Genomic DNA, 14,572 nt, shown 5'->3' on the forward strand with positions numbered 1-14,572 from the left:
TATATTCCCCAATACTGTCTGAATTTATATCCTCCTCTCCAGCCGTTTCATGCAAAGCAAGAATGAATATCCAAGCTTCTATCCAAAGCAAAAATCAGTGTCACTTTCCTTGACAGGGATAAAGGTGTTTATGGAGAATTTAAGTAGTGTACACCTGTTTGGAATCAGAAGTCAAGCTTCAAGACACTCACCATGTCTTCAACTTTCATCTGAGTTATCCATTCTCTGATTCAGGAGACACCACTAGGTGCTGGCACCACCACTTCCTAATACTTATTGCTTTTACAAGCTATATTCATTCCAAGGACACATGGTTCACTAGAGCATCTTTGCTCTTCCCCCTCATTTCTCTTCCAGTACGAAGAACTCCCACTAACCCTAATGGAAGTCAACGTATGCGCAGAGAGGACATAATAGACCTTTTAAGGCTATACGGCTGACCAACAGAAACAGAAAAATACATACATGTAACTGAAATTTTCTTCCATTTAGCAAAGGGTACTGAGTTTTAATTCAGACTCTTCAACCCGTTACCCTTACTTTCTTATATCCACCTTATCCCTCTACCCCCTTAATTTATGGGGAAGACTCACTGTGCTTCCCTAAGCAAACCAAGAAATAGATCATGTCAAGTTTGCTCCATAGACCAAAAGGTAAAAAAACAACAATAAAGGACAAACTGGTTCACAGTTAACTATAAATAAAAGTGCAATAAGTGTTCAAGTAGAGTGTAGAGTTTAAGCAAGCTGTACAACCACATTTGGCATAGTCATCTTTTAAAGGCTCTGCGTGGGTCCCTCCCGTTACTGACAGCAGGGAGAAGAGGCTGAACGCTATTAGCTGGTGCTGGATTTACAGGTCCTCGTCCATTGCCTCTCCCACAACCTGCATAAGTGTGGCCATGATTATACGTAAATGGAAATCCACTTGATTCAGGTCCAGTTTGTAAACCATTTCCTAAAAAGACAGAAAAAAGGTTATCACAAGTTCCATGGACTGAAATCACTGCTCCCTTACATAAGTTTAGCAACAGGGAATGCATGGAGTTTGCAGCAACCAGCAAACCCTGAGCACTGGAAAGAAAAGCCCCTCTGGCACTGCAAGACCCCAAACCACAGCTTACCTTTTTCGCCCTCCCCTCCATCCCTACCTCCCACTCTCAACTAAAGCAAGAAGGGTCACAGAGTTGCATGCTGATTCTTTGCCCAGGAGAGAGACCGGAATTGCATGAAACTAGACTGTTGCTTTCAAAAAATGCATTGGCTTGTAGGTCACACCCCAAGATGTTCCAGAGGGACAGCAGGGCAGCAGAAGTCAAGAAGAAACCAGCAAAAGAAAAGCAGGCTACACAAAGCATCTTGCATCATTAATGGTTGGACTTGATGATCTTAAAGGTCTTTTCCAACCTAAACGATTCTATGATTCTATGATCATTCCCCACTACCAGACACACACGAATAGAAAGCTGCCTGGTGAAGTCTGGCCACAGAAGCAACTCAGCAGCACCAAGTTCTCATGAGCTTCAGCCTCATAAGCATCACTGCTCATGTTTTGCTGGTAGGAAGAGGGACAGAGGTGAAAAGGCAGAATGATGACAAGAAGCATGGGGAGACAAGGAAGAGACAAAAGGAAATCATCGCATTTAAAGACCACACAAGAAGCAGGAAGAGGAAAAAAAAGAAGTTTCAGAAGATATACAAAAGCTCAGTGAAAACAGCTGTCCACCGCCCAAAGCAGGGACACCAAGGAAGTACCTACACACTAACTGGGCTGAAAGCCTACTCGCCTTGCCCTGGCACAGAGGAGAGACTGGCCTGAAAGCACTGCTCTTCTTTGCTCAGAATCATTTATTTTCAAAAGGAACAGAAAGGGCTCATAAGAGAAGTAAGAGAAATTAAAATCATGTTGCTAAAGAGGAAGCAGTCAGTCACTGAATTGAAGTGACACAGAGCTTTTTAACAGCAAGTTATGCATCAGTTTGCTGTCATCCACCAGCAGAGCTTAGCTATACAACACCAGGTACCCGAGCCTGGGCATCATGTAGGCAGGCCGTAACTAAGGTTCCCTCTCAGCTTACACCCACTCAAGTCTTTGCAGCATTTTCTTATTTAAGATTTAATGTTTAAATACATCACAAAACGATCCAACCAGGTCAAATACTGGAATTCAGATTGCTACCACTTCTGTTCTGAGGAGCTAACCTGGCAGGAAAGCCAAGGTGACTGGCAAGATTAAAGTAAGTAATTTTTAAAGCCAAGGTCTCAGTTGGTTTAAAAAACAGAATTTCAAGTGCTGCAAAAACTCTTTGAAAGCATCAGAACAATTTAAGATTAGTCAAGTCCTTTTAAATGATACAGGCACATTGAATATTCTGATCTCTTCCAGGGAAGAAATCCTGAAACTTATTCAGGAAGTGTTCATGCATATGTGCTTGCAGGTTCACGGTCCAGTCTAAAACACTTTTTAGAGCATAGTACATTTTTGCCCCAGAGTGAAGAACCCTTAGCAAGATAAATTTCTTTTTATTCCCATTAACTGTTTCTCATCCTTTCACTTTCACAAAATGAAAACACTTACCCAGTGGCCCGAAAGTACAAGAACCCGTATTACTTGATGCAGAACTATTATTCTGTTCACCCTGTGCCTTCAGAGAAATATAAAAAAAAAGACATGGATCAGAGAGAGAAATTACACATTTTTACAGAAAAGGGCTGATTTTTTTTTTCCTGAGTTCTTATAGTAGCTCCACATGGAATTTATCTGCTACTCTAATTATTGGCTCATTTTTGCCTATATATCACTTCAAGACCATTTTTCCAGAAGAGTCACATCCGATCACAGCCTAGTGTGAAGTATTCAGAACAAAGAGCGCTTTATGCCAGAAGCCTCAGACAAGTTTAACATACCAGTTTGTTCTGCCCGACGTGTTCAGAGTTGGGCTCACTGAAGTTTGGCACTTCTGAGTACACCATGCAGAACCTGGGGAGAAATTAGGATTCTGAGGAAGTTCTAAAGCCATTTTTTAACAACTCCACAACTCAAAGAGCATACGTTCTTGACATATCCCATCACCCAGAAGTAACTAACCCAGACCCCACTGTTCAGAGAGTATCCATAGGTATTAAAAGGCTCTCTGATCCCTCTATAGGCCTGTGGCAAAGCTGTCACATCTTCCTGGTGAGGGTGTTTCAGTCAAGCAGAGGCAAGTACACACTTACCCTAGGAGGTGAAATGGCCTTAAGAAAACAAAAGGTGATGAAAGGTCTCCCTTTGCCTCTCTTCCAGCTGCACAATCTTGTCCAGCACCCACTCAGAAGGTGACCTGAGGCAGAGAGTCACCCAGCCTACTCCCAGACTGTGGACTGCATTAGATCTCTAGGGAAAACTTAAACACTGCCACACTCTCCCATGCTATGGAGTGCCCCATTAACATAATAGCACAGAGGAGTCCAAAACAGGGAGTGAAATTCAAAGCATCCTTTTTCCACTCAAGGGGACTATGGAGGAACAGGCCCACCAACTCACAACATGGAAATTATAGCAGAGGGGAAGAAAGATTTGCATCATTACACAGCTTGGGCTGGTTAAGCAGAAGTGGAGCTCCCACCTCCTACTGGGAGGCACAACCCAGATGAGGACTCACCTCACTCCAGCCTGCTGGAGAGTAAGCCAACTGGATGACACTTCTGAGGCAATGGCTTTGCGCCAAAGAAGATCTGCAGGTCATCCCTCACAAAATCCAGCTGAGCGCTGGGCATTTTTGAACCATCCGAGAAGAGAGGTGGCCACCCCACAGCCCTACTTCCCTGATGACTACAAGGCCTCCCACAGCACTTTGTGCAACAGCGGAAGTACTATTCTGGTTAGCAAATGTCGCTGTTTTTCCTGTTGCTAGTCATATACGTTACTCATGTTTGTTCTTAGTCAGGAGGAGTCGCCACCTCAATTTGTGGGCGGTTTAAAGAAGGTTTAATGAGGCTTGCTTCTGTTTAGGTATGATTCACTGGAGTTACCTTTGTCTTCCTTCTTCACACTGCTTGTATCTAAAGCATGATACACACAAGGCTTCCACCAACATAAAGTGGTTATTCAAGCTGAGGCCTAGGTAAGCAATGCGGATTAAGTCCCTTGCCATTTATACAATTCCCCCCCTCTAGGTAAAACCCAGACCTCATGACGAAGGACAATTTTCCTCAATATACCTAGAATCCAGAGAGGGCTGGAGCTCATCACCACAACAGCATGTAAAAACTCACACCACAGTTGCCTGCACTGTACCTATCCATGACAAATCAACAGGCTTTTGCTGCCCTAGCTTCCATTTACTACAAGCCATCATGTTTTATATTTACCATGACACTCTGCTGAGAACAGGATGTAACATGGCAAGTATAAACATGCAATACTTACTCCCCAATTTTATGCAGCTCGCCTCCTCGTCCTGTGTAAAGTGTCAGGCATCCTTTCCACAGAGATGCGTACCTGCCCAAATAAAGAAGCAGCAAAGCAGTGTCTCTTAGTGAATGAGAAATACCACTGTTGAAAAAGAAAGTGGAAGCATGCTATCTTCCAAGTGTTAATAAGTATTACATACCAACATGAATGGGCTCAAAAAAACAATTCCCAGAGACCCCAACTTTACCACGCTAAAATTTTATAGATCCCCACGTTTTACTTCTAGCAAAAGGTGCTGGAAGCTCAGCTGACTCCGTTGGCACTTTCAGGAAAGCAGGCAATTATTTTGAGACTGGATGCTCCTTCCTTGGCTGGAGCAGCCCTTATGACTGTTCCTGCAGACAAAAGGCATCTTGCCAAAAGCAGTATCTGTGTTACCATTCACTAACAACTCTCAGTTCTGCTTTCAGCAGGAGCCAAGAAGAATTACCTTTGTTCACTGCAGAATATAAATACTGCTACTGAATATGTATAATAGGAAGTGCTTACTTTTTTAGTATAGGTCCTTACCAGGTATTTTTTTTTAAAGGCATAAGTCTGACCATCATGTTCCAAGTGACATATAGAAATGCAATGAAATCACTTTTTGATTGCGGAAACATTCACTTACAAGACAGCATGAGCACACTCTAGTCTTTATAGTGGCACGACTTCAAGCACTGGAATTTGAGTTATGCAAAACTTTCTGTATAATTGTTCCTTTCAGCAAGGGGCATCATGTATATCAAGAAAATAATGAAAACGCAGACCAGAAACCCAAGTGCAGCACAAGGGAATTAACAGGAACATGGGTGTCTGCTAGCAGAGGAATAGGGAGCCCCAGCAATTGCACTGTCAGGAGTCAGATAATCTGGACAAGTCACCACTTCCTTATGCTCTGGGTCTATCTCTGGAACATAGATATCAAACCTCCCTCTTGCCCTTTGCCTTATCTGCTGAGACTGGGAGCCATCCGGGTGCACACAGGGCCTCAAACAGAGGCAGCAGGGAGGAGCCAGGTTGGCAGAACAGGACCATAATGCCAATGCAATGATAACTTTCTCTGTACTTCAGCATGACCAGTAAAGCATAGTATCTACAGTTACGGTGCCTGTCTCAGGAGTTTTCCATCCAGAAGCAGGATTAATGCTCTTCACTTGATAATGCTACCTTTCACTTTAAAGATTCCCTCTATGCTTAACCTTTAATAACCAGCTAGATGGACAGTCTTGTGACAGAAAGGAAAAGAGCTACCAAATAATAAATGTAAGTCAAACATACATTCACTGGGACAAGAGCCAGCAAATCATGGGACTGATAACCTCCAGCACAAAGTTATTCCATTTATGCAAGCATTTGTTTTTGTCTCAGAAAGGGCTGGCCATAAGGCACTACATTCCAAAACTAACTTCAAATTTAGAAATATTAACAGCAGCAGTTTCCTGTAAATGAGTTAATCAGCCAATGACAAAAATCAGCAAGTGTCTGCTTTTGCAGAGGAATGCATCTACAGCTTGAAATTCAGCAGGAAAAAAAACCAAACCATTTACATGTGGGGCCTAGCTAAGCTTTTCTGCTTGTAGCAGTGAGCATCCTGCACTGAAAAGTCAGATTAGCCCATAGAGCTGAAATTTACCTGCCTTGCAATGGCAACATCACACACTCAAATTTTCAGTATAAAACTGTGTTTGGAGAACCTTGTATGCCAACATGAGGGCATTTTTCTTAATATGAGAGCCAAACCAGAATGTATTTAGCTTTTGCCATTTCACTGACTACACAGTCCTAAGTGAGCATGCAATTCATGTAAATGAAGGCATAGAATCATAGAATTGTTTAGGTTGGAAAAGACCTTTAAGATCATCTAGTCCAACCATTAACCTAACATTACCAAGTCCACCACTAAAACAGTTAAGAGTAGAATGGCAATTTCATGTTTCCTTGCTTGGTGGCTGGGTTATTTTTAATGAAAGTAAAAACTAGGAATCATTAAGATTGGAAAGGACCTCTAAGATCATCCAGTCCAACCATCAACCCAACACCACCGTATCCACTAAACCATGTCCCAAAGTGCCACATCTACCTGTTTTTTTTGAACTCTTCCAGGGATGGTGACTCCACCACCTCTCTGGGCAGCCTGTTCCAATGCTTGACTACTCTTTCCATGAAGAAATTTTTCCTAATATCCAATCTAAACCTCCCCTGATGCAGCTTGAGCCCATTTCTCCTCTTGTCCTATTGCTAGCTACTTGGGAGAAGAGACCAACACCCACCTTGCTACAACCTCCTTTCAGGTGGTTGTAGAGAGCGATAAGGTCTCCCCTCAGCCTCCTCTTCTCCAGGCTAAACAACCCCAGTTCCCTCAGCAGCTCCTCATAAGGCCTGTGCTCCAGACCCTTCACCAGCTTTGCTGCCCTTCTCTGAACATGCTCCAGCACCTCAATGTCTGTCTTGTACTGAGGGGGCCAAAACTGGACACAATATTCGAGGTGCATGACTTAGTCATCCACCAGGAATAGTGACGTCAGTTCATAAATTTAAATTCATACAAGCCAAACTCACTTTTTGACATGAAGGGATGCAGTGACCCTCCCATTTGTTGCACTGACACACCAGAGCAGCTACAGTAAGCCAGTCACAGAGCGGAGTGCAGTAACAGTGCTGAACCATATCGCTATTAATTGGTTTCAATGTCATCTACGCACAGGGCTTTGTGCTGGCCCAGAGCTCCGGTTTAGTTCCACCCATCTCGGCACCCCAGCACTCCACGTGCTCTCCACACAATCTGGCTTCCCCAGAACCACCTCTGCTGAGGAGTCAGCCTATTTCGTGTAAAAGGACATTTGCATAGGAGGAAGCAGCTGTAGTTTTGGTGGCAGGGGTCATCCAATTTCACTCCAAAACCAAGAATTACACTCACATGAAAACGTTCTCCTCCTCTGCCTGTCATTTCTGTTAAATCCACTGCAATGAAAAGCAACTTTTCTGCTTGAGAGACGTTAATCATCCCCTCCTTTCATTAAGGAGCTGACTGCGAGAGTAAAGAATTGGCTGTAAAACTAAGAACATGCTTTTGACTTCCCTGCTTGATTTACAGACCAGGGCTGACTGTTGCATTTCTTCCCCCCCCCCGCGTCCCCCCTCCCCGAAGTATTTTCCTAAGGAGCTTTTTTTAAAGCCAGACCAAATCCCTTAAACACCACCTCCTCATGAAAAACACAAGCCCTTCCTAGCCATCTACGGGATCGTATGTTCACGCTAGGCATGTGCTGGGGTGGCGGAGGCTTTCATTTGGCAAGTGATCTCAGGGTGCCGCCTCGGCAACAAGGAGCCAGTCCGAAGGGGGGCGAAGCTGTGTCATCCGTGCCTCCCAAAAGGCGGCCGAGCCTGCTCACAACCCCCGCACCTCCGCCTCGGTGACAAAGGGCTCCGGCTGCCCCCGCCCCGGCGCTGCCCCGGAGCGCCTGGCCGGGCCGGGGAGCGGGGCGGCGGGCGAGGCGGGGGCCCGGCCCCGGCCCCATACGCACCCTTTGGTCAGGCGGATGATGTCCCCCGGCTGGATGAGGCCGCCGATCTCGTCCCACACGGAGATGGTGATGCTGCCCGTCTTGTCCGCCACTTTGCAGGACCTCACCTCGTGCCCGTCCTTCGTCTTGGTGACCCGGCCTGCGGGGAGAAGCGCGGCTCAGGGGGGCCGGGGGGGGCCCGGCCCTGCCACCCCCCGCCACGCGGGGCGCGCGTGGGCGGCCCGGGGGTGGGGCGTGCCGGGCGCCACTTACCGATCTCCAGCACAATAAAGATGACATTTAAGTTTTTCAGTCCGGGTTTTATGTCTTTTATGAGGTGGTACGTATCGCTCGCCGCGCTCATGCTGCGGCCGGCGCGGGGGGCAGGGCTGGCGGGGCGGGCCGAGCCCGCATCCCGCGGGGGAGCGGCGGCAGCAGCGCAGGGCCCGGCGGGGGAGCACCGGCAGCCCTCACAGGGGACGGGGGACACGAACACCGAGGGGCTGCGCGGTGACTGTGCGGCACGCCCGACCCCCACCGCCCCCTCTCCCGCCCGACACCACCGACGCAGCCCCCGCCCGCCCTCCCGCCCTGGCCGGCACTGAGGAGCACATGTGCGCCGCGCCTCCCTTTATAGCAACCGGGCGGGCCCACCCCAGGCGCCGGGCGGGGGGGGGACGCCGGTGCCGAATGGAACCGTCCGGGGCACGCGGAGCGCCGGGACTGGGCAAGAGGCGGGCGCGAGCCGGCGCCGCGCGCTGATTGGGCCGCGCCGCGGCCATCTTCTCCTTCTCGGGGCGCGGGCGGGCCAGAGGCCGCTGCTGGCGGGGCGGGCCGGGAGGGGCAGCGGCGGGCTCCGGCCGCCTCACCGAGTGCTCTGGCTCGGCTCGCACACTCGTTTCTCTCCCGGGAAAGAGCCCTGCAGCGCCCCGGGCGCGGCCGGTGGGGCAGGGGGGAGTTAGGAAGCGATTCGCCTCCGTCCCGCGCCATTTTAAGGGCACGGTTTTAACACCGAGAGGGGTCCTGTCTTAAGGGATTGCCTGGAGGGCGGTTCCCGAGCAGCTCCGGTATCCTTCATTGAGAAAAAAAGCACACGTTTAGGAGAAGTATGCATCCATTGGGACACCGGCCGGGGGATATTGTGATGTCATACAGGGGAAGACTGCTTTTGGTTTCCGCCAAGCAGAAATGGCCTATGCGGGGGCTGAAGGGAGGAGCAGGAAGGCAGTGGTGCTGCGTGGCACCCCGTGACTTTGCAGGGCTGCACCACATCGTAATGCTCCTGGAACCAAATGTTCAGCGGATATAGGGAGTCTAGGGTTATGCAGTACCATGCTTTGAACCTTTCTCTGCCAAAAATGTGAGCCTAAATCCTGTTGAGCCCTAAAAAGGCCATCATTCGCCCTGAACTTTGCCAGGAGCCACCTGCAGAGACAGATCACTCTCTGAGCTTGGCTACAGTCTGGGTCAAAGGCAGGGAGGGCAGCTTCTCCACAGGGAAAGCCGTCAAGGTGGCGGACTGATGACAAGCCCCCTCAGCCTTGTGACATGCTTGGCTGGAGAGTTCTGAGGAAATAGCTCCCTGCCACAGAACAGCCCAAAGACGTGCAGATGCTTCTGTAATTTGGCTTTCCCCCCTTAGGAAAGGTAGCAGAGCAGTGTATGTGCACTTTGCTTCTCCTTTTCGGAGCCAGGCTTAGCTAGCTGGGCTTTCCCTTTCTATTTCTGTAAGCAGAAATCCATAGATGACAGCGGTTGTGAAATGCTTGGCCATGCATTCTGCCACACGAGCTCTGGTCCAACAAATGTTGTGCAATGTTTATCTGTAGGCAGTGGAGCAGCCCTGCTGGGTGCAACTCAGTGCCCGGAATAAAACGTGCTGCTTGCAAGAATATCAGAGGAAGGCAACATGAGCCACAGGAGAATTTGCTTAAAGCCTCCCAGAGCTTAATCCACTTCTGTCCCAAATCCTTCAGTTGGTGCAATTGAGGGGGATGACAGACTCGCTCAGTGGCCTCTCTCCTGACTGGCTCTGTAACTTTAATCTGGTAGTGCTAAAACCTTCAGAGTGATCAACTGTATGTAAGCAGATGAATGGCTTTGATTTAGTCACTTGGGAAAGAGTTCAAACCAAACTCCAGGAATGACAGTGTCCCTGGCAAAGGTTGGACAAAAATACTTTTACCCGTACAACTGGTAAAATTTTTACATACAGATGGGGTTTTTCTGCCTTCCTCTCCACCTTTTGTCTGCCCCATCTATTTAGAGCCCGTGGGAAAGAATCATTTTGTATCCTGTGTTTTCAGTCCCAAGCACAGTAGGACCCTGTCCTAGATCACTCACTGGGCCCTACCAAAACAAAACATAACATGACTCTCGGTACTAAAACGTACGGGACAGGGCAGCCAAAGGCCATATGCTGCTCTGCCTCATGGAGAGCAACCCTATGGAAAACCTCCATAACCAGTCCCAACTCTTGCATTCTGACTTACTAGGAGGAGGGAAAAAAGAAAAAGTGGATCATACAGCAAATCTCATTGGAGATTTGAGGAGAATCCTTCATTTTGCAAGAAAAAAAACAGTTAAAAAGAAAAGAATATACACCTTATGGCAAGTCTCGGGCAGAGAGGAAGTCACGAGGGTGGTTAGCTCAAAAGCAGAAAACACTAAAAAACACTTCACCAAGGACACGCTTCTAGTCATGTGTCCCCAGTAAGATAGTTTCAAGTGAACATCTGTCCAGGAAGACAGCTGGGAGAGGTGCAAAGGATGCCAGATGTGGGCTACCAAGCTACCTTGCTGTGGTAGTCAGTATACTTGCAAATAGGCAGTCAGGCTACCTTTGCATCAGTGAGTGTGACCACTTCTCAAACACATCATGCCCAGGCTGGCTGGTGCTCATCAGCCAGCATGGAGCCACCAGGCCTGCAGCAGGGAGTGCAGGGACCAACAGTGAGCACAGGAGGAGGTGGATTTGTTTTATGCTGAGGTTAAGTTTAAAGCTGGTAGGAAGAGGTTTAAACGAGAAATGACAGTACAGCAGGACCCAAGCAACCTAGCAGCATTCAAGAGCACACTGACGACAACTCTCTGGCACAGGTGTTTGAGGAGCTAACAAGGAAGGGTGTTCTCCTGGACATCATAAACAAGGAAGAACTGGTTGGGGACATGAGGGCAGGGTCAGCATTGGTTGCAGTGACCGTGAAATGGTGGGGTTCAGGATCCTAAGAGGGGAGAGTGGGGCAAAAGGCAGGCCCACAACTCTGATTTTGAAGAGCAGACTTTGGCCTCTTTAGAGATCTGCTTGTGATATGGTCCTGGACAGCATAGGTGTCCAGAAGAGCTGGCTGTCTTCCAAAGATCACTTCCTCCAAGCTCAGGGAAGGTCCATCCCAACAAGTAAGAAATCAAGTACAGGTGGCAGGAGAAAGGCAGACTCTTTTCAGTAGTACTCACTGACAGGATAAGAGGCACAAATGGAAACACCTCAGATTCCATGTGACCATAAGAAAACTTTTTTTTTTTTTACTGTGAGGGTGCTCAAAAACTGGAGTAGGTTGCCCAGAGAGGTTGTGGAGTCTCCATTCATGGACATACTCAAAACCCAACTGGACACTGTCCTTAGCAACCTGCTGTAGCTCACCCTGCTTGACAGAGGTTGGACTAGATGATCACAAGAGGTCCCAGCCAACTTCATCAGTTCTGTGATTCTGTGAAATATTTCCTATCTGTCTTCTCAAATGCAAAAAGAGACACAGAGCTCCAGAAAGCTTGATGTGTGGAGTAGGAAGGCAAGGTCGCAAGGTCACAAACTCCCTCTGTATCCGTAGGGGGCTGGGACTCTGCTGGGAAGACAGAGCTGGTCATCTTCTCTGTTATTGTTGGGGACATATGCGTTCCTTCCAGATTTGTTTTAAGACAGTTTTTGCATTGTCTGTTCCACCATTGATGAACAATTTTACTCTGTTTGTTTCACAAAGAGACACTTAAAATCTTGCTTACACTTTTCTAATTGTCATTCCAATTGTCATCCCCTGAGAGCGCCCTTGGTATTATCCAGCAGTGATTGAACGATTCCTGTTTGCTGTGAAGGTGACCTGCAAAGCAAACCATTTTTTTCTCCCGTGCCTCTTTATAATGTATAAAGAAACCAGAATTTATTTATTTTGTTTTTCTAGTGTCTTCTTTCCTGCTTCTTTTTTAACCTCAGAACCATAAGGCTGTCGGGTTGCAGCTGTGGGTGATGGAAGCGCCAGCTTTCTGACCTCCTCACTGGAGGCATAGTCAGTCTTTCACAACCAGAAGGAGTGCAGAGGGCTTTGATGCAGGTGTATCTTCAGCCACAAGAGCTTCTAGAAGACTTGCAAATACCCTGTAACAACAGGTAGGCCTAAAAAGAAATCCGGAAGCCACAACAGCAATACGCAATGGAAACAGAGAAGAGAGAGATGCATTGTCAGTAGGGTTCCTTCAATAACCTGGTCTTAAAATATGTTAATGAGCACTGACAGCGTGAGCGGGTCACACTGAGAGACAGCGCCAAAACTTTCCTTGTGCAGTTCACAGGAGGAATAGGGAACATGTTGAATAAACTGTGACCACAGCCAAAGCAGGAGCCTTTCCATCACTGAGGGAGTTGAATGTCTGTGTGCCGCTCAGTCAGTGTCTTACCACAGAAGCCAAATTTAGCCCGCAGTGAATGTCTACAGCAGGGGTTCCACTGATGAAGTTAAATCCATTTCCAAGCTCATTTGCTTGCTGCAGAATATTTTTCTTCTGTGTGCAAGATGTAAGTGTAGGCTAAGACTCATGGGGAGGTTTCAGTCCAAAACAAAATCAGGGTTGAGTTGTTAAAAGAGTTCTCAGTAGTCAGAAGTCTGGCAAACATCTCATGCATCTCAGCAGGGCTGGGATTTCACCCTCTGGCTGTAATGGAGTTACGCCAGCAGAGACATTGGTCCAAACGCCCCTTTTTCTGTCAGTTGCTCAGTATTCAGTGCTACTGGAATCCCAGAGTAGATCTTCCTGCAAGAACTCTGCCAGCAAAAGCAAGAGCTGATGTTTAATATTTTATCATACACAGAGATTAAAAATGTACAGAAGCCTGCAAACGTCACCTTTAACCAAGCTTTACCAGACCATTACCATACATCTGACAAGCTCCTAAATTAAGCTATGGGTTTGGTCAGCTGTTTTTTAACATTGATGACATTTCAGCGTCCATTTAGCATGCTGGCAGCCAGTCTGGCATTCTGGAGACCACAGAAAACAGTGGTTCAGTGCCTTCAGCGTCTCTTGAGCGCACCATATTCAGCCATTGGGGTCAAGATTTCCCTAAAGAAATATGAGTGACTCCAGGGGAAGCCACACAGGCTTGAGAAGAACTTCAGCCAGAAGTCAGTGGGACAGATGCAGTGGGGAATCCCCACTCTGTTTGGGTCGAGGGGTAGTTCCACGCATTTAGTCCTGCTCCCGGCTCAGGAACGCAGATCCGCGCTGCCTGCTGCCCCCCCCTGCCTGCCTCAGGGCAGTGTACCTGCATCATGCCTGAAGCAGGAAGGACTGCCAGGTGTCTGACGCTGGAATTTCAGGCAGCTTTGTCTGCCTACCTAGCTGTTAGCTAAGAAGGCCGACTGTAAGACTGAGTACCACGACACTCTAATCTACCACAGAAAAAAAAATATAAATTGCAAAGTTAACATTCTGAATTTGCAGCACTTTTTCCAAAGGAGCCACATGCATGTCCTGCAGCACTAATGTAGCCTTTTCTTCCTGGGCTCCACACATTTTAGCAGATGTTTTCATCTGAGGACTCAGTCCTGCAGGGTGTTTATGGAACGTCTTTACTTGCCTCTTTCAGTTAATCCCACACACATCAGTAGGATGACACATGAAATCGCTGATGTGGGGCAATTCTAGGGCAACTTTCCTGCTCAGCTGTGAATCTGGACTTGGACCAGAGGAATTTGAGTCTAAATTTGCCCTATCCAGATGGGAAGCATAGGAGCTAGTGCCTCCTCAGCTTTTCAATTAGAGGTCCGAAGGACTGTGCACAGCAAGCCTCAAAGACTTGTGGGCTTAAAGCCCACTAACATTCACAACTGCTGTTTCTTGGGTCTCCAGCGAGTGCTATAGCAAAAACCAGACCTCACAGCCTTGCTCCTTCATCAGTCTGGTCTTTACTTAAAAGGTGTAACAAGTGCCGATGGGGGGGATTAGCACTTTCCCACTGTAGCCATGCCAGAATAACCCCCACTCTGTTCACGAGGACACCAACCAGTCACAGTCACCTAAACCAGTACAGTAACCTCTTTTTCACACAGGGAAAATAGATACCAGCTTTGCACTAACAAAAACGTGGAGTGATCCCTTTAGCCCGGCTGCCACGGTTGGTTGGCTGCTACAAGAGACAAATGCTTCAAGTCAGAGGAAGAAGGCAGTTCCAGTGCGACACAGAGCTCGGTACGGACCTCTGCCTTTCCCCGAGTGAGCCGAGTCACTTGTTTCACACATGCACCTGGCTCAGCTCAGGGCAGTCAGTGCTAGGGAGTTGTCTGAAGTGGCTCGGAAACCCTTAAAATACAGCAAGTCGAGCCCTTTCCTATCCGTTGTAGCCAAGGGAGGCAACGTTT

At 47.7% G+C, this 14,572-nt stretch overlaps 1 protein-coding gene across 1 annotated transcript; it reads right to left on the minus strand.

Moving 5' to 3' along the window:
- Positions 1-226: 226 nt before the first annotated feature.
- Positions 227-8,304, minus strand: NABP1 (nucleic acid binding protein 1). Its single transcript, XM_075711079.1, has 6 exons — positions 8,214-8,304; positions 7,962-8,100; positions 4,411-4,482; positions 2,907-2,979; positions 2,578-2,644; positions 227-957 (listed from the first exon to the last, which is right to left on the minus strand). The coding sequence occupies exons 1-6, from the start codon at positions 8,302-8,304 to the stop codon at positions 770-772; spliced, it is 630 nt and encodes a 209-aa protein (XP_075567194.1). The 3' UTR covers positions 227-769.
- Between the last annotated feature and the right edge of the window lie 6,268 nt (positions 8,305-14,572).

This window comes from Pelecanus crispus, chromosome 5 (genome assembly GCF_030463565.1).
Source record: "Pelecanus crispus isolate bPelCri1 chromosome 5, bPelCri1.pri, whole genome shotgun sequence".
NCBI classification, from domain to species: Eukaryota; Metazoa; Chordata; class Aves; order Pelecaniformes; family Pelecanidae; genus Pelecanus; species Pelecanus crispus.

Bases quoted from the DNA above. Each gene is read 5' to 3' on its own strand.
- NABP1 (XM_075711079.1), bottom strand. From the start codon at position 8,304: ATGAGCGCGGCGAGCGATACGTACCACCTCATAAAAGACATAAAACCC. The intron at 2,645-2,906 runs GTATGTTAAACT...ATTTCTCTGAAG, and splicing joins ACGTCGGGCAGAACAAACTG to GCACAGGGTGAACAGAATAA. The intron at 958-2,577 runs GTAAGTGTTTTC...CTGTCTTTTTAG, and splicing joins TTGTACTTTCGGGCCACTGG to GAAATGGTTTACAAACTGGA.